This window comes from Rhinolophus sinicus, chromosome 5 (genome assembly GCF_057876585.1).
Source record: "Rhinolophus sinicus isolate RSI-liver-muscle chromosome 5, RSI-T2T, whole genome shotgun sequence".
Lineage (NCBI taxonomy): Eukaryota > Metazoa > Chordata > Mammalia > Chiroptera > Rhinolophidae > Rhinolophus > Rhinolophus sinicus.
Window position 1 is genome coordinate 107,858,207 of NC_142505.1, and position 19,900 is coordinate 107,878,106.

Consider the following 19,900-nt stretch of genomic DNA (forward strand, 5'->3'; position numbering starts at 1 on the left):
CACCCTGGGCCTTGCACGGTGGAAAAAAAAATGGAATAAACGCAGCAACAGAGTTTATAAATATATAACTATGTTTATTTGAATATTAAATAGTTTTTAAATTACAAGCAATTTATTGAATCACACTATGCATCAATATACAGTAAAAATCTTACAATTTAAAAATGTACACAATTTAAATGAAAGTTCATTAACTGTTATATTGCCATGAACCTCTTGCGACTGTGTTAAAGCACATCAGGGAAACCTCACAGGTCTGACTGCCCCATCCTCGTCATCTGCGGATGGAATTAACAGTGGACATGCACAACCGTGCACCGCTAAGACCTACCCAGGTCTGTGAGAGCTTGACCAACAGGCATGTTCAAGCCATTCAAATAACAAGTTGTTGGAAATTCAATACTGTCAATACACCTTTAAGAATTGATCTATATACTAAAGAGAATTTTCTTTAATAGTCAAAACTTGAGCCAACTCCCATCACTACTCGAGAATATCATTTTTGAGATTGAAATCTGAAGTAACTCTGTACAGCCATTCTTCTTTTAAGGCTGCTTCTCATAAGGCTAATATCTTGAAGCCCCTGTAACTGAAGCCCAACATTTGGAGACTAACCCGTGGTTCACTTCCGGAATTTTCAGGTGAAAATTAAGGGCTGAGTTGAATAAAACTATTAGCTGCCTCCCTTACACTCGGGCCCTCAGGACAGACATGCAGTAAGTAACGAACCCTACAAATACCCTATGGAAAATGTCACTAAGAGGAAGAGGTTTCCATTTGAAAGGCGTTTTATGGCAGCAAGACATACAAAGACTTTTCTTAGATAAACCCATTTCTATAGAAACAATTGCAGGTACATTTAAAAATAGAATGAAAGTCTGTTTTCAATTCAGCTTCCTTGAGCTTTTTCACCCTTAAGATGAATGGCTTCTTACCCAGACACAGTCCATTTCAGAAAGATTTGGGGAACACCTTTTCTACATTTCTCTTTCTGAGTTACAGCAGGAGTCATTTGATAACACAAATTAGCATCTAGCTAGGAAGGAAATGAAGGTTAGGTTATTTTTATTATAGGATTTAAAATACGTAAACTCCACCAAAGTTAGACTAAGTAAAACCTCGTAGGTTCCGAGGGAGGCTGGGTGAGGTATTACAAACCTCACCCATATCACCGAGAGAATCCACTGATTTATTTCATTGTGTAACTTACTAGAGCAAGTACGGTTTGAAAATCCACTACTGGTAACCAACTGAGTTAAAAAAAACTGAGACAACAAAGCACATGCTTACATTTCAAAAATGGGCTGAAAATTTTAATGTACATAATTTATTTCCTGTGTATTGCTTAAGATTTCAAAAGAACATGTTAACTCACGTTTATTATAAATATAAAATCTTCCCTACCATGCAACCCTCCCCCAGTGAGATCTACTACTCCAACCCACCCCCAAATCAATGTATAAAACGCTTTTTTGGGGGCAATTAATTATGAGAGTGATATAGACTTAAAATAAATTAAAATGGGAATTATGTTGTTAAAATCTCTTTAATCATAGTGAAAAATGTACAGCTCCCAAATACCACATTTATCCTGGGCTGACTGTATAGACTACACGTTCTGTGGATCTGCTTGATTTCAGTCATTAAATCTGAACTCCTTAAACTTAATAATTAAAAAAACCTCAATTCTCTCTAACCCACGCTGGTTGATGTAAAAATTTAGAAAGCTCAGGAAGTCTCCATAGCAAGAAATTGAGTTTGACAATTTTGGCAAAAATCACCTTCTAAGGCCCCGTTACCTTTCTTCAATGTGCACACCCTGGGGTTCAGTTTCCCTGGCAATGCTCCACGCTCACCCCGGGGGAGGGACAAGGGGGCCCTTCCGCTAGTCTGGATTTTCTTGCTCTGCAAAGCTATTGCTAGTATAAAGTCAGTGGCCTGAACCCGAATTGATAGTAAAGGTCATTATTTACTAGGGAAACTAGCCAGTATACACGTTTGCGTCTTGCACTAGGACGCGAGTTCCTGTGACAGCCTGGGGCCCGGGAGTCAACCTGGCGTTACCTTCCTCTGGAGTCGGGAAAGAGTATCAGCACCGGAAAACAGCGGGGTGACGGGCAGCGCAGGGCTTCATGGCAGACAGGCCGAGCCAGGCTCAGCACAGCGCTGCTATGCTGCTCCAGCCCCGGGAAACTTCCCGATGTCCCAGCAGAACTCAAGGGATGCAGAATGAGGTCACCAACATGATGAGGTGACAGCGGACACACTGGGTTCCTTTCACAGCGAGGGGGAGAACATGGTGCTGAAAGCAGAAGGGCAGGGCCAGTGCGATGCGCCTCGGAGCCGTCTGGGTGTGCTGGCCATGCAGGGTCGCCCAAGGTCTTGACCAGGAGGCCATGCCCGCTGCAGAGGCTCTGCCGCCATCCCTGTCTCTGCTCACAGCTGCGGGAGGGAGTGGATCTCCTGGGCTATAGAGAGCAGCCATGCCTGGACGTGACACGACTCGCAGTGGTTCTGAGGCGAAAATTCAGCTCTGGAGGTTATTGAAAGCTTAACACCGGGGCTGAGCTTCTACAAACAGGATGAGTTCCCGCCGTTCTCTGCTGCCTCGGCCCCCATGGAGCAGCTTCTCCCTTGGTGTGCCGCCCCTTCCGGGATGAAGGGGTTCGAAGGACACTGAAGCCACAGAAGCCTGTGCTTCTAAAAACCAAGCAGAAGAGCCGGTTTGGAGGGGAAGTGCCTCTGGGCCACGCTCGGCTCCCCGGGCCAGGGGCCAGGGGACCTCCACATTCTAACCTGCAGCTGAGTTCTCGGGTGCACCTAAAAGGGTTTTCCCAAAGGGTTTTAAAAAATTGGAGAGTGGGGTGGGAGAGTCACCGGAGGGGCTGCACAGCACTTCAGTGCCTCCAGAAGCCTCATCTGCTCCAGGGGACCCTCTCAGAGAAGAGACCAGATGGGGTTCAGTGAGTCCACACACCACAGCAGCCTTTTTGGACGCATCAAAAATGTTTCCTCCAAGGACACAAAACACTAACATTCGGAATCACTGATCATTCACGGACGAGTACCTTGTGTACAGTTCCAGCAACTCTAAGGACGGCATAACACTCAAAATATTTAAGCTTTACAGGTACCATGCAGAGCAAACAAACTATAAAACAGAAAAACAATCAAACTAGTGGATAGCACCAGCTTGACCTGCCTTATTTTCCATGAATAAGTTAAGATTCTGTACAATATCAGGGACTCTCAGAACATTTATCCACAGTGCAATTACAGAAAGCAATTAGTGATTTTTACAAAAAATAATAAATACGGATCACTGGTGCCAGTTCTCACCGTGTGTCCTCTGGGCCCGTGCACAGACGGATGCACAGGTGTGGACAGACAACACCCACATGGAAACCAGAAACAACTGGGAGCCCCCAGTTCTCCACGGGCCAGTGTTTCCGGTAGGTGAGAGCTGTCGCGGGGCAGCCAGTGGCTGGCCAGGACCACGCCTCCCCAGCCGGGCTTCCTGCCGTGGGCACCAGCACTGAGCCCCACGGAGCCTGGCGCTGGCTCCCATTCCTCCTGAGTCTCTCTCCCTGCCCATCTCAGCAGACATCGCGTGGGTGGCGTTGCTCGGCCAGCAGCACAGGCCCGCCCTGGGAAGCAGCCAGGAATCCGAGAGTGCGTCAGCATCCCGCTAATCTTTGTCTCCATCTTCGCTGCTTCCTATTTGGGAGACAGCAAGCAAAGCTGGGTTTTTTTTTGTTTTTTGTTTTAATTAAAGTTTATTGGGGTGACAACTGTTAGTAAAGTTACATCGATTTCAGGTGTACAATTCTGAAAGCTGGGTTTCTAACCGATCGTCACAGATAAAAATAGTGTGGATAGCATCTGATCTGCGCTGCAGAAAAAGGAACTGAAACTAGACACGTGGACATCGAGCACCTGCCCAGCCCCACGTTTTCTTCCTGCCAGACTCACAAACACATCTGCTCGGCTCACACGCTGGTTCAATGTCAACGTTCAGGGCACAGGAGCAAATTAGCTCTGATCTCCACAAGTCCGCTGCCCTGACAGAGCGTTAGCTCACGGGCACTATCTAATCGGCACAATTAGGCACAGCACAAACACAAACGAAAGCTCTTTGTATCTCCCAGGTCTTATTTGATCTGCAAACTTCAAATAAAAAAAAAGTGCCTATTAATGTTTATCTTCCAATCTTGTTAAGGGGAAAAAAGGATCCACATGTTCAGATAATGTGACTTCAAATGTGCCCTGCCCGTGACTTTCCACCCAGGTCTTCTGGGATCGCACCAAGACCAAGACTTAATGGCAAAATCAACATTCCCAGAAAAGCCAGAGCACGTTTAGGCTCAATCCCAAAGCCAGGGCCAAGTGTTCTTAAGAGCATAAGCTGTCCGCAGAGCTGCTTCTCTCTGGGCGCAAGAGGTGGAGGTGGGGGCCAGGTGGCTCATAGCAAAAGGGAAGAAGGGGAGAAGGAAACGGGGAGCATTTGCTGGGGCAAGTTCTGGCGACCCAGAGCCACACTGCTTGCTGCTGCTCTGCCCAGGCCACTGGCCCAGCAGGAGGCAAGAGGGGACACCTGCGAGGAGTACGGAGCCTGTGGAGTGACAGGGGCCTGGGGGGCAGGATGTGGTCCTGAGAGCACATTGAGAGCTTCACAAAGAGGTTTTTCGAATTTACTCAGCAAATACCAGGAAAGCATCTGATACCACACATCACGTCCAGTGGGGAGATCTCCTGGCTGCACCCTCCCCCCCCAACCGCACACCCATCCTCACCTCCTTGCTCCATGTCCGAGTCCGTAAGGTGTGTGAGAGAGAAGCTGGCAATGTTGGCAGGAGTAATGGAGAACCTGGAGTAGGGAGACGTGTGGGGCCAGCTCTGCTCCGTGCTCCGCACTGGGGGCGGGGGCGAAAAGTACTTTGATGTTTGCAGAGAAGGCTTGGAACTAAGCAGGTTACTTGTTGTCTTTGACATAAAAGGGTCTGGGGAGAAGTCATCATCCCATTCAAAGCCTCCACCTACAAGTACAAAATAAAAAAGAATTGTCCTTTTATCATTTCATGATAAAGAGAGAAGAGTGCAAACACAGAGGTGTGCTCTGCAGATCAGCGAACAGGCCCAACAGATGACAGAGTGCTCCCCGTGTCCTAAGGGGGTCATTAATGCAGCATGTGTTTACATAATCACAATGCACTCTTTTAAGTTGCTACTTCAACCTGTCAAGGAAGTGCAATACCTTCTTCATCTGTTGAACTTTCGGAATTTATGCCCCTGCTCAGGTAGGGGGACGCTGACACCGGTGCCGGGCTGCTCAGCTCGGGGCCACGTGCTTCGCCTCCACAGTGTCCCAGCTCTTTGGTTGGGGTCTCCTGAAAAGCCAAACAGAAATTCCCATCAGCAAGTCCTGCTCATGAGAGCCCACCAGTGGATGATTCACAGGCCGGCAGCGCATCTGACTGATGGGCTGTGAAATGCTCATCTTAAAGCAGGTGGCTCGTGGGACGGGTGGGATAGAGACACACAGCCCTGTCTCTCCCACAGAACGCAGCTCTAAGACCCGGGCAGAATGCGCCATGCGGCTACTTGAGGTCTCTGAGAAGTAGCAGGAGTACTCTCATCACTCCTATTCGACATGGTATTGGAAGGCCTAGCTAGTGCAATAAAGTAAGAAAAAGAAATAAAAGGCATAAAGATTGGAAAGGAAGAAATAAACCTATCCCTAGAAAATCATAAGGAATTTAGAAGGGCAGCAACAAAAAACCTCCTAGAGCTAATAGTGAGTATAGCAGGATACAAGGTCAACACACAAAAATCAATCACATTTCTATATACTGGCAAGGAACAAATGGAAACCAAAATTTAAAAATTACCTTTTACGACAGCTCCTCAAGAATGAAATACTTAGGTATAAATTTGACAAAACATGTGGAGGAGCTGTATGCTGAAAACAACAAAACACCAAGAAGAAACTAAACAGATGAAGAAACATACTATGTGCATGAACTGGGCCTCAACATAGTAAAAATGTCAATTCTCCCCAAACTGACCTATAGATTTTATGCAACTGCCATCAAAATCCCAGTAGGATTTTTTTTTTTTTTTAGCTATAGACAAGATAATTCTAAAAGTTACATGAAAAATTAAAGGAACTACAAAAGCCAAAACAATTTTGAAAAGGAAGAAAAATGGTAAAGGAATCCCACTCCCCAATTTTAAGACATTATCACAAGGTATTAGCAAAGGGTAAGTATACAGATCAGTGGAACAGAACAAAAAGTTCACAAACAGACCCATACAAATATGATCATTTAATTTCTGACAAAGGGGCAAAGGCAATTCAATGGCTAGGAGTTATTTTTTCAACAAATGGTACTGGAACAACTGGATATACATCCAAAGGCAAAACAATGAACCCCAACCTAAACCTTACACAAAAATTAACTCAAAATGTAATAGATCTAAATGAAAAACGAAAACTTTTAGAGAAAAGAGAAAAGATTTGGGATACAGGGCTTGGTGAAAAGGTCTTAGACATGACACCAAAAGCATGATCCATAAAAGAAAAACAATTGATAAATTGTTATCCATCAAAATTTTAACCTTTTGCTCTGTGAAAGACAAACCAGAGACTGGGAGAAATATTTACAAACCACGTATCTGACAAAGGACTCATGTCTAGAATTATAAAGAATTCTCAAAACTCAAAAGTCAAAACAAAGAGAATCCAACTAGAAAATGGGCAAAAGAAGAGACATTTCATTGAACAGGACATACAAATAGCAAATAAGCACATGAAACAAACAAGCCCATGAAAAGGCATGAAACATCACTAGTTGACAGGGAAATGCAATTTAAGAGCACTATTAGATAGGACTTCACACGTACTGGGAAAGCTAAAATAAAAAATAACGACACTACCAAGTGCTGGCAAAGATAAAGAAAAACTGACTCTCTTATACACTGTCGGTGGGAACATAAAATGGTACAGCCACTGGGGAAACAGTTTATCATACAACCTAGCAATCACACTCCTGGGCGTTTATCCCAGAAAAAAATTTGTGTCCACACAAAAACTTGTGCACAACTGTTCAAAGGCCCAAAGTGGAAAAACCAAGCTGTCCTTCAGTGGAGAATGGTGAAACAACCTGGTACATCCATACTGGGGAATACTGCTTCAGCAATAAAAAAGGAACTACTGATACATGCAATTGGATGAATCTCAGAGGAATTCTATGCTGAAAGAAAAGAGCCAGCTTCAAAAGGTTATACGATGTATAAGTCCATTTATATGACACTTGAAAAGACGAAACTAGTCTGAAGAGCAGGGCCCAAGAGGCACGATGCGGAACGAGAGGCTGTGGCAGCCTCTGTTCTGAGGACGAACAGCAAGGGAGACAAGAGCCAGCAACTCTCCCTCCTAGAACATAAAGGGATCCCGCTCAGATGTGTCTGTAACTGAGCTTTACTTACAGTCAAGCTGATTCAAGAAGCGAATTCAAGGGCTACAGAGACTACTCAACAAAGACTATCTTCTTAAAAAAATATACTTGAATTGTAGGCTCTTTCATTTTTAAAGAAGGCAAAGTCTGAGCCCACTGACTGGGGCACAGCAGGCCACCTGCCCCACAGCAGGGAGGAGGGCCACAGTCCCTGTCGCCGCCCCACAGGCACTGGTCTGAGTCTCTAGGGCCACTCCCGAGCCACAGCTGTTCCAGCTTGCACCTGCATGCGGGCGGCACTGCCCATCATCAGATATCAGTCTGCTCTGGAAAGGGAAAGCGGTTTCAGTAGGGTTCTGCCAGGAGACCCAGGAAGAGCATCCAGGCCTCCTTCCCCTAATTTCATAGGAGTTCCCTGTGAAAACTACATTTCTGCATATTCTTGGAGCTGTCACTGCAACCTAAGCCAGATTCCTTGTTTTGAGTAACCATAAAGCAATCTGTGGCCTCAAAATGGGAATCAGGACCACAGAGCACATTCCACTTCCTACCACATTTTGGAATTCTCTAGCGCGACCATCTGGGGATAACAGATACCTGGTCAAAGAGATAGACTGTGACATCATCAAAAAACGTCACCGCCTTCTTTTCTTTTCTCCAGGCATCCGGGAGCTGGCTGAGGGGATCTGCGGCCGGCGGCTTCAACAGGCTCCGCAGGTGCCGCCCGTCCTCGTTGCTGAGGATCACGGGGACGGGGTGCTCGCTCTCGTCCTCCGACTCGGAGCTGAGGCTGTGTAGGCTGAAGGCCCGCAGCTCCTCGTCCGAGTCGTCGCTGTTCTCGTCCTCCTCGTCCGCGTCGATCCCGTCCTCGGACAGGTCGAGCATCCCTGACACGCCCAGCTTCCCCAGGTATTTCCCTTCGATATCTGGCTCCTTCAGCTTGGGGCCCTCCGAGTGGCTGGAGACGGACTTCTCCCCCTGCAGCGCCGAGGGGCTGCCGCAGTGGAGGGTGGACTTTGCAAATGCAAGCAGCTCGTTGGTGTTGGTCCCGGTGGACGCGATCGAGCAGGGGCGCTCTTCTTGGGCCTCGAAGTCGTCACCGCTGCTCGGCTCTGAGTTCAACAAACTCGAGGGGCTGCCAGCCTCGTCTTCAGGAGGATGTGGCTCCCCAGGAACGTCCGTCAGTGCTGGTTCTGACGTTTCCCTTGATTCGAGGAGACTGGAATTTGGCAAAGCAGATGGATAACTTTGGTCTAGCTGGCTGTTTTTGGTTTCCGGGCAACTGTCCTTGGTGCCAGGACTTTGCGCTGGGATGAGTGGCTGAGGCGGAAGCTGATCTGGTACCAAGGCCACGGCTGACAGGGAGGCTCCAGGGAGCCCCTCTGTCTTCTTATCAGGTTCAGAATCATTGTCTGAGAAGTACGCCGAGTCTCGGTATGAGCTCTGGGAGGTCACTTCGGTACCTCTGTGGCCATCGGCGGTGTCTGAGATGACGATGATGGGGTTGGGGGACGGCCCTCCAGGACCGCTACCTCCTGCTGCAGTCACGTCACAGGCTGAGGCGCCATCGGGAGCAGGGTGCAGAGTCCATTCAGGGGACTCCAAGTTCTCTGTCTCGTAGCCACTGTCGGCAGGCTTATCAGGGGGCAAGAGTTTCTGAGGCGTGTGAGAGCCCCCAGAACCCAGCAGAACTTCGTGCACGTCCACCGAATCCAGAGAATCTGGGGTCTCCACCGACTGTTCTGAAGTTGGAATGGGCGTTGACAAGCTGTCCTCTAACAGACTGTCTTGGCTGGTCGAGTCTGAGGACAGGGCAGACGCCAAGCCCACCTGTTCTGCAGCCTCGTTACAGTTCAGCTGGTTCCAAGTCTCCGCAGCCTCCGAGTTTTTCTGCAGCAGACTGCTCCTGTGACGGTCCGCTGAAAGCGGCGGGTTTTCTAAGTCTTGTCTCAGCTCTGGAAGACCACTACTCCCTATACTCACTTCACTGGCAAAAATGTCCGCAACAAGAACTGCGTCACTCGGGGTCAGTCTTGGGGCAGCCTCACTTTGGTGAGTTAGCGCCTGGGACCTGTGGCCAGTGCCGTGTGTTTTGGCATCAGTCGAGGGAATTTCAACCGGGGCAGTCACAGAGCCTGGATTCGTTTCTTGGCAGAGACCGTCATCATGGCTACTGGCATCTCCACACTTGGGCGTGGTTTCTCCCTGCTTTGGGAACGCATCTGGAGGTACACTGTGAGGCGTTCCTTCTGTCTCGAGCGAGGCAGAAGGTACCTGCACTTCCGGGGAAGGGGACAACGAGGTGTTCAGAGTGTCCTTGAGCACACCTGTGTCTTTACCCTTTGCGCTTAGGTTTTCCTGCAACAAAGAAAAGTCTGGTTTATTGTCAGCAAACTGGAGCTCAATATCTAAAACATTTCTATGTGGCGTTTCTAATATAGTTTCAGTAAAGCCAGCATTTTTAAGTTCTGCTTGAAGACTATTTATGTGTTCTTTGCTAGACAACGCGTCTTTCAGTAAGTTCTTCTCTTGAAGAAATAAAAAGTTTTCTGACAATTCTTGAACACTCACTCGACCAACATTATCTTGGTGCATAAGGTTTTCTGCTGAGCAAAGAGGTTCACAGTCAAAAAGCTTCCGGGGCTTTTCTTTCTCCAAGTGGCATGTTATTCCTGACTCTTTGGGGTCATCTGAACTTGAACTTAAAGTGGCTGGCTTAAAGTCAGCTTGAACGCCGTTTAGTTCCATTAAGTCAAATATTTTTTGGTGACTGGGCAAATCCTCCGACTTGTCACAATCACTAAATATGTTGTTAAAAGGGCTCTCGGGGCCCCTGGTAACATGCACGTCCTCGGGTATGCCGGGATCTTTGGGGTCTGCACTGCTTTGGAAGAAATCCTCATCCGTGCTGGACTCCTCAAATTCAAGATGTCTGAGTGTCAGAAACTGGGGCGCCTCGTCACGTGTCCTTTCTGGATTCTCCATTTCAGTTGTAAGCAGTGCAGGGGGGTAATCAAGCTCCAAGTTGCTCCCACTTTTTTCTTCTAACTGGATGTAATAGTCGCTTCCGACAGAAAGGTTGTGGGCATCAAAGACGGGGACCACTCCGGGGGCTCTCATGGGGACATCCTGGCCACTGTCGTCTTGTTTCCCAGGCCCGGGATCCGAAAGCGAACTCTCGAACACTTCAACTGGAAAGAAGATGCTCGTGTAGGACAAGGCTTCGTCTGGGGGGCCCCGGCTGCGCTCGTCAAAGTGATCGTGCTTTGCTGCCTCCCAGACATACTCGAAGCTTAGGCCCTGGCTGGTTTCAGTCACCGTGAGGACCTCCTCCATTTCCCGACCAAGCCGATCCCTGGTAAAGTGGTCGAGGATCGGGAACGCTGCGCTGTTGGAAGTGTCTCTGCTGTTTGTATTTGGTTTAAGAGCATTCCACTGTTGCTCAAAGTCGACTTCCGAGTCCCTTTGGCTTTGCATCCGCAGGTAGGTGAGCAGTCTGTGCACGTCCTCGGCCGCTGGTCTCCTGTCCGGTGACAGCCAGCAGAACTGTAAAACTTCATACCTGAGCAACACAGGAGAGCTAATTAATGGACTGATAATAAATTGTTTTAAAATAAGAAAAGATTTTACAAGGACCCCCTACGCCAACTCAACGCCACAGAAGTTTCTACACTTCAATCACTGCCGACCACACGAATGTGTTCAATTCATGGTGAAAGAGGCAATGAAGAAACACAGCACTTGGCCCACTATTTCCTGTGTTCTCAACACATCTCGCAGTATCTCTGGGATTCTTTGGCCTCGTCATCTGTTCCTCTGGTGTTTGTCCGTGGACCGATCCAATGAATTTAGAAAGTTTTAACACGTTTTCCTCTTAAAACAATTGTCACAGGAATTCTGTGTAGTAAAGATGTGTGTGTCTTACCGTTTTTAGATTCACTCACTTTATTTTGTGAGAATGCACACGGACAAAGACCATTGGAACTAATCTCTAACTACCCCCCCCATAAACAGTAGCAGTACACTTTTACACAGCACATGGTTTCCTGAGATCATAAAAGGAGCTGAAGATGGAGGGAAATGAGTAGAGAATGAAGCCCAAACGAGGCAGCAACCAAGAGCTGGATCTCCCAAGGGTTGGCTGAATATGGCCAACATCTTAAACTGCAGCCACGAGACAAAGGGAAGACAAAAACAATGTCAAAGTATTAAATCTATAGTGTGTATGTCCAGTTATCCTCGGTGAGATGGTTCTAGCAACCTGGGGAGCTGGGCACTGCCTACACGCAGGGGTGCCAAGCTTCAGGGGCAATGCCAGCCAGGCACACGGGTACAGACAGAGGCCTAAAGAGAGGTGAACCTGATGGAGTAAGAACTGGTCTGAAGAAGTGAATTTGTTTTCCAAAAACATTACGCAAATTATTTCCAACTGCCAATTTAAATATTATCATTTCTAAGCTATCTCTTTTCTTACATACTAAATACCACTTGTGTGAACAGTTTCATTTAAAAACAATTCCACAATAGCAAATGCCCTTACTGTTGATTTTTCTAATTAGTTGACTTCCCATTTTTTTCTTACTGCACATAATATATAAATTTCTGCTACTTGTATACATTTTTCAAAAATAACATTAAATTTTATAAATAGATGTTAATTCTAAAATCAGTCACGAATAATATACAAATAATTGCTTTTGATAACATTTATTGCTTTAAAATTGGGAATATATTACTAACACCCACGGAAACAGGATTTCCTTATCTCTTGAAGGTAACAAAACAAAACAGGAAGTTACCAACCATCTATCAGAATAAGGCTGCTCCAGCTGGGGCTTCGGGAGTTTTGTGTCTCTTTCTCGAATGACATGATTGAGAACATCTAAGTTGGAAAGGTGGGAATAAGGCTGAGCAGCATTATCAAAAAGTTCCCAGAGTGTCACACCCAGGGACCTGCGGAAAAATGAAAACGGTTATTTCTTTCTCCCTTACGATGCCGAATTTTTAACACCCACATTTTCATTTGTACAGTCACTAGGAACTTTAAGGACAAGGTGTGTACGGAAAAGGTTATTAAAGACAGCTCTCGCACATGGTTAAAAGCATGGTTAAAAAAAGAGAGATGTCCATGAAAATGAGGACCACAACAAGAACAGCGCCTCATATTTACTACTGGATACTACTCTAGATAGAAGTTCTGGCCAATGCAAAAAAGCACGAAGCAGCGACAGCAGGCAGAATCACAGGGAGGAGCCAATATGACTCTCAACTTGCAAACTCAAGAAATTATTTGAAGGAGCATTAGAATGAGTTAAGAGTTCAGCAAAATGGTTAGATACAAGATAAATATCCCCAATCCCGAGTTTTTGGTAGAAAAAAATTCCATTCACAACAGAAGTAAACATCAGAAAATCCCTAAGAGGAATCCTGACGTGGACAACTCTTCCCTGGGGGACCCATACATTTCTTGCTGCAGTTCTTCCTGAGTGGTTTGGGCTGTGCTGCTATTAGGAAGGGATTTCCCTCCAATACTCTGCCCCCATCTGTGTGCCTGGGGGGCCACCTGCCCGAGCCTCTTGCCTCCAGGCGCAGCAGCTACCACAGGCAGGAATGCCCTTTGTCCCTACCGGTCCCACTCACTGATGCCCAGTGCTCTGTCCCCATGGAGATGGGCTCTGCTGCTCAAGTCAGATGAACACTTCATCTCCTCTCCGTGGTCTCTGCATTTCTTTCCCACCGTTTACTGCCTTCTCATGTATGACAGTCTCCCACTTACTGCAGTGGCTCACAAACCTGGCTGCTCATCTGTGTCGTGTGGGAGCTTTAAATGAACATGTTGGTATTTATGACCCACCCCCAAGGACTCTTAGCTGGTAGGTGCCTGTGCGGCCCAGCAAACGGTCTTTCTAAAAAAGCTCCCTAGTGATTCTGACGCCCAGCCAGGTTTCGGTATTGACGGTTTACATGACTTTGATCGATACCCACCAGACTGCTTGTTTGGATAGTAAATTGTATTGAATAAATAAGTTTATTTCACATTGTATAATATAACTTACGAGTTCAATTCTCTTATGCTACTTTCACAAATCAGTGAAAAAAAATCAGCATATTCAGTATCTAAGTTGAGAGATCATTTCTATCAAAGGAAATAAAAGGACCCAAAGTTCCCAATCCAACCCAAGAAATAAGAGGTGCCTTCTCCATGGCACAGAACTGCTGGGGCAGAGGGCCGCCGTGGATATAAAAGAAATTTAAGACAATTTAACTGAGGAAAATAAGAAGTTCATGTGAAATGCTACAGACCACAAAGGTGGGGTGTGATCAATGGCAAAATGAGTGTTATCACCATCAAGCTTAGTTTGACCTTGGGCGTATAACTCTACCTGTCTCCATTTCTCCCAATCCCTGACTTAACTCCCTGCCCCTCTCCCAGGAAGGCCCATTCCAAAACCCTGTCCAGCCCCATCTGACCCTCTTCTTCAGAGAACATGAAGCGCGGGTTTTTTCCAACTCTCCACCCCGCCACGTCTAACACCTTTCTTGAGCATAGCATCCCTTTCTTATCTCCTCAGACAGGCCACAGAGAAAAATGAGGAGTCTCCTGCTCAAGGTCATCCCGGCCTGGAGCTCTCGATCCTATCCCGTCCAGTCTCCTGTGAAATTATCACCAACAACCATTTCCTCTTCGTCCTGTCTATTCAACTCTTAACCTGGCACTGGCTCATGCCTCCTCGAGAACCTTTGAGCCTCTTTCTTCTGCGAAGAAAAATGTCCTGTAGCTCTTATCCCTCTTCCACCAAACTCTCAGAGAAAGGTCCCTCTCATTCACCCCTGGCACAGGGAAATGTGGCCCTGCCTCTGGTGGAAGGTGATACTGCTGCCGGCCCTGCCACCAGTGACTTCTCAAATTGTCAGAAACAAGGGGTGGGGGCTCTGTCTCTGCAAATGAGGCTAAGTTTTCAGGTCAATCCTCCTGCTGAGAATAGTAAAAATATGGATGAAACATAAAATGCATCTTGTTTCAAGGCATCAAAGAAGAGCTAAACCAGCAGGGCATTACCAGGACGAGGCCTAGCGCGTGGAGAACTGAGGAGGTCACTACACCTCCTTTGTCCTGCAGCATCTGCTGAAGCACAGAATCTGGGCTTCTGTGTTTTTGGTTTCTGAGGCTTGATGGAGGTGTTGTTGGTGGTGGTGGACAGTCCAAAGCCCTGTGCCTGCCCAAGATAAGGGGTCCCAGAGAAAGACCTCCTCACAGTGGGAATAAACCTGTCCCTACCGCCCCTTCACGAGCCGGAAAGGTCAGCTGCCTTGGCGCCGAGGTGCTATGAGTAAGTCCGAGAGTGTGTGTGACTGTGCCTGTATGCATATGGGTGTGAACGTTGCGTGTGTGTGTGTCGGGGAGTAGTCCCTAAGAAGTTGTAACCACACAGCTGGCCCTTACTTGAATTTGCAGCCCAAAAACCCCTCAAGCCAAATGAATCCATAAAGCCCTGGACCAGCGTAGTGCCCGTACATGGCACTGGGGACACCCAGGTGCCCCACATACGGACGCACATGCAGGGTCTCTCTGGAGGAATGTTCCTTGATTCTAGATTTCCAAGATCCTCACCACAAAAAAGTCCCCCAGGAAACAAGGCACCATCAAGCAGCAAGGGCAAATACACAAGGACTTCCGATATTGAAATTACCTGAGGTAGATCACCACCCAATTATTAAAAACACTGGGACAAAGTTTTAAACACCAAACAGACCTCCCAAAACTGAAAAATCAATAACTGAACTATAAAACTTAACAGATTTAATAGAAGACTAGACACAGCTGAAGAGAGGATTTTAAAAAGAGACAGAGTATTAGTGGCTGGAGCACAGGTCTGGAAAATTATCTAGAATGTGGTATAGAGAGTCAAAGAGATGGAACATATAAAAGAGAGATTAAGAGACAGAAGACAGAGCAAGAAGGCATAAAACATGTCTAATCAGACTTCCAAAAGGAGAGAAAATGGGGCAGAGGCAATATTTTAAGGTTAAGGGCTGAGAACACCATCAATCTACAGACAGAGAACATCAACCTACAGATTGAAGCCAAATAAATCCCAAGCAGAAAAATGTAAGAAATCTATATCCATATGCATCACAGTGAACTATGAAACAAACAAAAACAAAACCCCCGAATTCGAAAGACAAAGAGAAGAGTTTAAAAGCAGCCGGAGAGAAAAGTCACATTACCTTCAAAGAGCTTAGGTAGACTTACAGCTGACTTCTCAATAACAACAATGGAAGCCAGAAGACAGTAGAATGATATCTTCAATATGCTGAGAGAAAATAACTGTCATCAAGTAAAAATATATTTCAAGAACGTGGAGAAAATAAAAGTATGCTCAGACCTACAAAAAACTGAGAGTCTGTTATCAGCAGACACTCACTGAAGGAAATTCTGAAGGACACACTTTGGGCAAAAGGAAAGTAATCCCAGATTAAATGTCTGAGATTTTAAAGGAAAAAAAAAAAACAAAAAGAATGAAAAACAAAGTGATCTTAGTACTTGGATAAACCTAAACAAACACTGATGCTAAAAAAACAATAATAATGCCTTATGGGGTTAAAAGAAAAAATTAAAATACCCAACCACAACATATAGCTGTGTGTGTGTTTTGTACAGTGAAACCAAGTTAAAGTATTCTGAGATCCCTGTATTGTTCAGAAAGAGGGCCAAGATATGAACTAATATTAGACTAAGGTAAGTGAAGCATACATGTTATAATTTCTAGGAAAATCGATAAAAGTATAAGAATAGAGTATATAGCACCCAAACCAAGAGGAAAAAACAGTTAGCAGGACAATAGCACACACACACAAAATGTAGATATAAATGAAGAAAGCTGTAATAGAAATTGTTAGTCAAAGACTCAGACACATTGTTTTCAACTTCCATTTAACTAATCTCCTATAAATCACAGTATTATACAATAGTCCAAACCCCTTTCTGCTTTTTCATTCACTTCAATAGTTATTAAAAATGTATTACACGCCAGGCCCTGTGGGAGGCACAGAAAGTAGACTTGGTTCCCACTTTTGCGGAACTTATTACTATCGAATGGGTAAGAATGGCAATATGCAAACAGTTAGTTACATCATTGCAATTGTGACTATTGCCATGATGTCAATAAATTGTCTTTTTCACACCATCAGACACTCTGTGTCCCTACATTTTATTCAGTTACCTTCCTTTAGGAAAGGACTCAAGGACAAAGAAGTTTGGACTTTATATGCAAAAGCCTAATGGAAGAGTAAATCAGTACATACCAAATGTTACTGTACTTAGTTTGATCTGCAGTTAGTAGTCTGTCTTGAAAGCTGGTTACTAATTCTGGAGCAGTCCATCGCAGAGGGAAAACTTTTTTATCATCTGTTTCAATATAATCGTCCTGTTTTGTTAGAAAGCATACAGAATTTTGAATTCCATTACACTTTTGGTGAGCTCAATGATTTCATTCCAGGCCATTCTCAGAAAACACATACTCAACCCAAAAGCCCTGTCAGAGAAAGGAGTGGGGATAGAGAGACCTTCTGGGCAGAAGGTGGCTGAGGGTTTCTCCGAAGCCTCCTGGTCTCTGAGCCACAAACACTCACTCTTCCCGGAAGAGGAAGGTACGCTGTATCTGACGCACAGAACACAGACTCCGAGCAAACCAGCGGGGCCTTATGCGCGGAATAGGGGAGTGGTTCCGTTAATGAATAAGGTACAGGCGTTAGGATCTGAGACTGGGTTGTTAAGTCCGTGTCCATCCGTTTACCAGCTACGTAAATCTGGGCAGGAAACAAATACGCTGGGCCTTTTTCTTTATCTGTAAAATGAGGGTGATACAATACCCACCTGCCTTTACGATGAGGGTTAATTAAATGAGCTAATGTAGGCAAGTACCTCGGAGTGCTTGGTACACAGCAAGCACTCAAGACACTATAGCTATTATGTAGACAATGGCCAACTTACATTTGCATAAAACTTTTTGGTTACAAAGTACTGTGAAAATATGACCTCTTTGGTCGTCACATGAACCCCGAAGACAGAACAGCTATCCTCATGTTGCTACTTAGAAAATGGAGGCCAAGTGGCTTTTCCATGGTCTTCTGACAGCACGGGAGCCAGGAAGTTGCATTCTTTGCCCCACATCAAGCTTCCTCCTTCAGCTGGGCTACACACACACACACACACACACACACACACACGCACACACGCACACGCACAAATAAAAACTTCATCTGCCTCTTGATTTCTATGGGGATATATTTAGGACAGAGTTTAAAAACTTAAATCTCAAGATTATTGAATTTGAGCCAAAATTTTACTGAACACATAACAGAGAAATACTGACATGTATATTTTACTATACAAGTGGTAATTACAGTGCCCATGTGCATACTAAATTATTATGCACCATCAATCCATATCAATTACACTGAGTATAAGTCTTTTTAAACGAAGCATTTGGAAAGCTGTCACAAAACCTCGGGCACAAAGCCAGGGATTTAGACAAACCACACATCAGAAGCCAACACTACCTCTAAAATGACTGGAACCCACTCCTCTCCAAAAAGGTAGTATAACCAAGATTCTTACCCCTCTCTTCCAAAAATGGAGTGGCATTCGGTGATATTACCATCTCATGACTATGAAATTAAATCAGATTAAGGACAGAACCTTTAAACCTTTGGCTTACCTTGTACCTGCTGAATCCTATTCCGTAATCTCCCACTTTCACATTTAAGTCCGAGGTGAGAAAACAATTCCGCAGGGCTAAATCACTGAAAACAGAAGAGCAAGTGAGCACGAGATCAAGGAAGATCTACAACCAGGAAACTGACAAGAAATTGCGATGGAAAAAGGCTTTCTCTAGTAATTAGAATAGTATTTTTAGTTCCCTGCTTAATAGTTAATGTTTTCAAACTTTTTTTTATAGAAATGGGTTACGTATCATATTCTTAATTACTTAAATAATGGAGACGATCAGATGTTTCTGCAAATAACTATGACTGCTAAGGTTAAATACTGACCATATCTATACCTTGTTTTGTATTAATACCAGATTTACGGCTCATTTCCTAGTATTTTAAGAGCAAACAAGAAAGAATTCTAAAATACTATTATATAAATTGTCTGTGGATATTTTTCTTTACAATAACTTGTATTACTTGGGTAACAATTTAGTAGTCTACTCATTATAAGGAAAGGTTAATAAAGGTACAACTTCAAGGCCCCATAAAGTAATTTACATTATTAAAAATGTTTTTTAACTCCTTTTTCAAAGATATGTGGGCATCACAAGGAGGCCCTTTCAAATGACTCACATCTCTTCCAAACTCCACCTTTCCACAAGGGAAGTAAAGGTCATATATTTTCAAAACTTACTAAAAACAACTTACATAGTTTATCTAAGAACAAGTTGGTTTTCAAAAACACATAACTTGAAAAGAAAAAAATATTTTTTCTAAAGGAATTTTCCATTAGACAACAGATTAAACTTTCTGGATTTTGGCTTTAGTCCTTAAGAATCTTTTTAATCATCAATTGGCATATGAATAAAAAAAGGCCACTAAACTAAAATAGAAAAGGACACCTAATTTATTGTTTTAAATCACAAATAAGTTATCAAAAACTGAATTTCTACAGTCCAAAATTTAAAATGTTTGTCTTTATATGATTGTAGAAGACCAAAATTTTAAACTAATTCTTGAATTCTTATTTTCAAAGATGTTAATTTCTAATGCTCTCACGTGTCTGAAATATAACGAGAATGACAACAGCAATAGCTGCCATGGCTGTAATTCCGTGACAGCCTGGTACATAACACTGATTCAATTATATAATGGCTAATATTTACAAAGCACTTACTTTACGCAAGACGTTTCTAAGCATTTCACATGTATTAGTAGCTCATTTAATCTTTACATCAAACCTTCAAGGTGGGAACTATTCTTTTCCCCATTTACAGATAAAGAAACTAAGGCACAGAGAATTGAAGTGACTTTGTTAGGGTCACAAAGCTGGTAAGCCACCGTTCAATAGTATTTTCATCCTTTCACTGACACTAACTCTCAACAATACACTATCAGAGCACTGCACCATGCGTATGGCTGGTCCTCAAATAAACATGTGCTGATCTGAATTTCCAGTTAGTTGTACTAAATTCCTCTCCAAAGCCTCTGTCTACAAGTGGTGATTTTCACGGTGCTCCATCCAGAAGCCTTTGGGCCTGTGGATGTGTTTGGGAAAGGCCTGGCACATGACTCTACTGTAGTTACAAACAGCAGAGAAACTGACAATCTTAAGAAAGGAACTGGTCCCTATTTTCTGGGATGAAGGGAAAAAGGAAGAGAGGGAGGGAGAAGTAGTATGCCATTTGGGCAGAAAAATGAAAAGGCTTTCAGGTGGTAGCTTTACC

At 44.6% G+C, this 19,900-nt stretch overlaps 1 protein-coding gene across 2 annotated transcripts in view; it reads right to left on the reverse strand.

Moving 5' to 3' along the window:
• Positions 1-50: 50 nt before the first annotated feature.
• The window catches only part of LMTK2 (lemur tail kinase 2), a 67,400-nt gene continuing 47,550 nt past the window's right edge, over positions 51-19,900 (reverse strand). For both annotated transcript variants that reach the window (XM_019716485.3, XM_019716486.3), the window contains exons 8-14: positions 18,179-18,263; positions 16,764-16,885; positions 12,261-12,410; positions 8,055-11,019; positions 5,255-5,387; positions 4,794-5,036; positions 51-3,717 (exon numbers count right to left, since the gene is read on the reverse strand). In XM_019716485.3, coding sequence (XP_019572044.3) covers positions 3,689-3,717; positions 4,794-5,036; positions 5,255-5,387; positions 8,055-11,019; positions 12,261-12,410; positions 16,764-16,885; positions 18,179-18,263 — 3,727 coding nt within the window. In that variant the 3' untranslated portion in view covers positions 51-3,688. The remainder of the gene's footprint in view (positions 3,718-4,793; positions 5,037-5,254; positions 5,388-8,054; positions 11,020-12,260; positions 12,411-16,763; positions 16,886-18,178; positions 18,264-19,900) is intronic.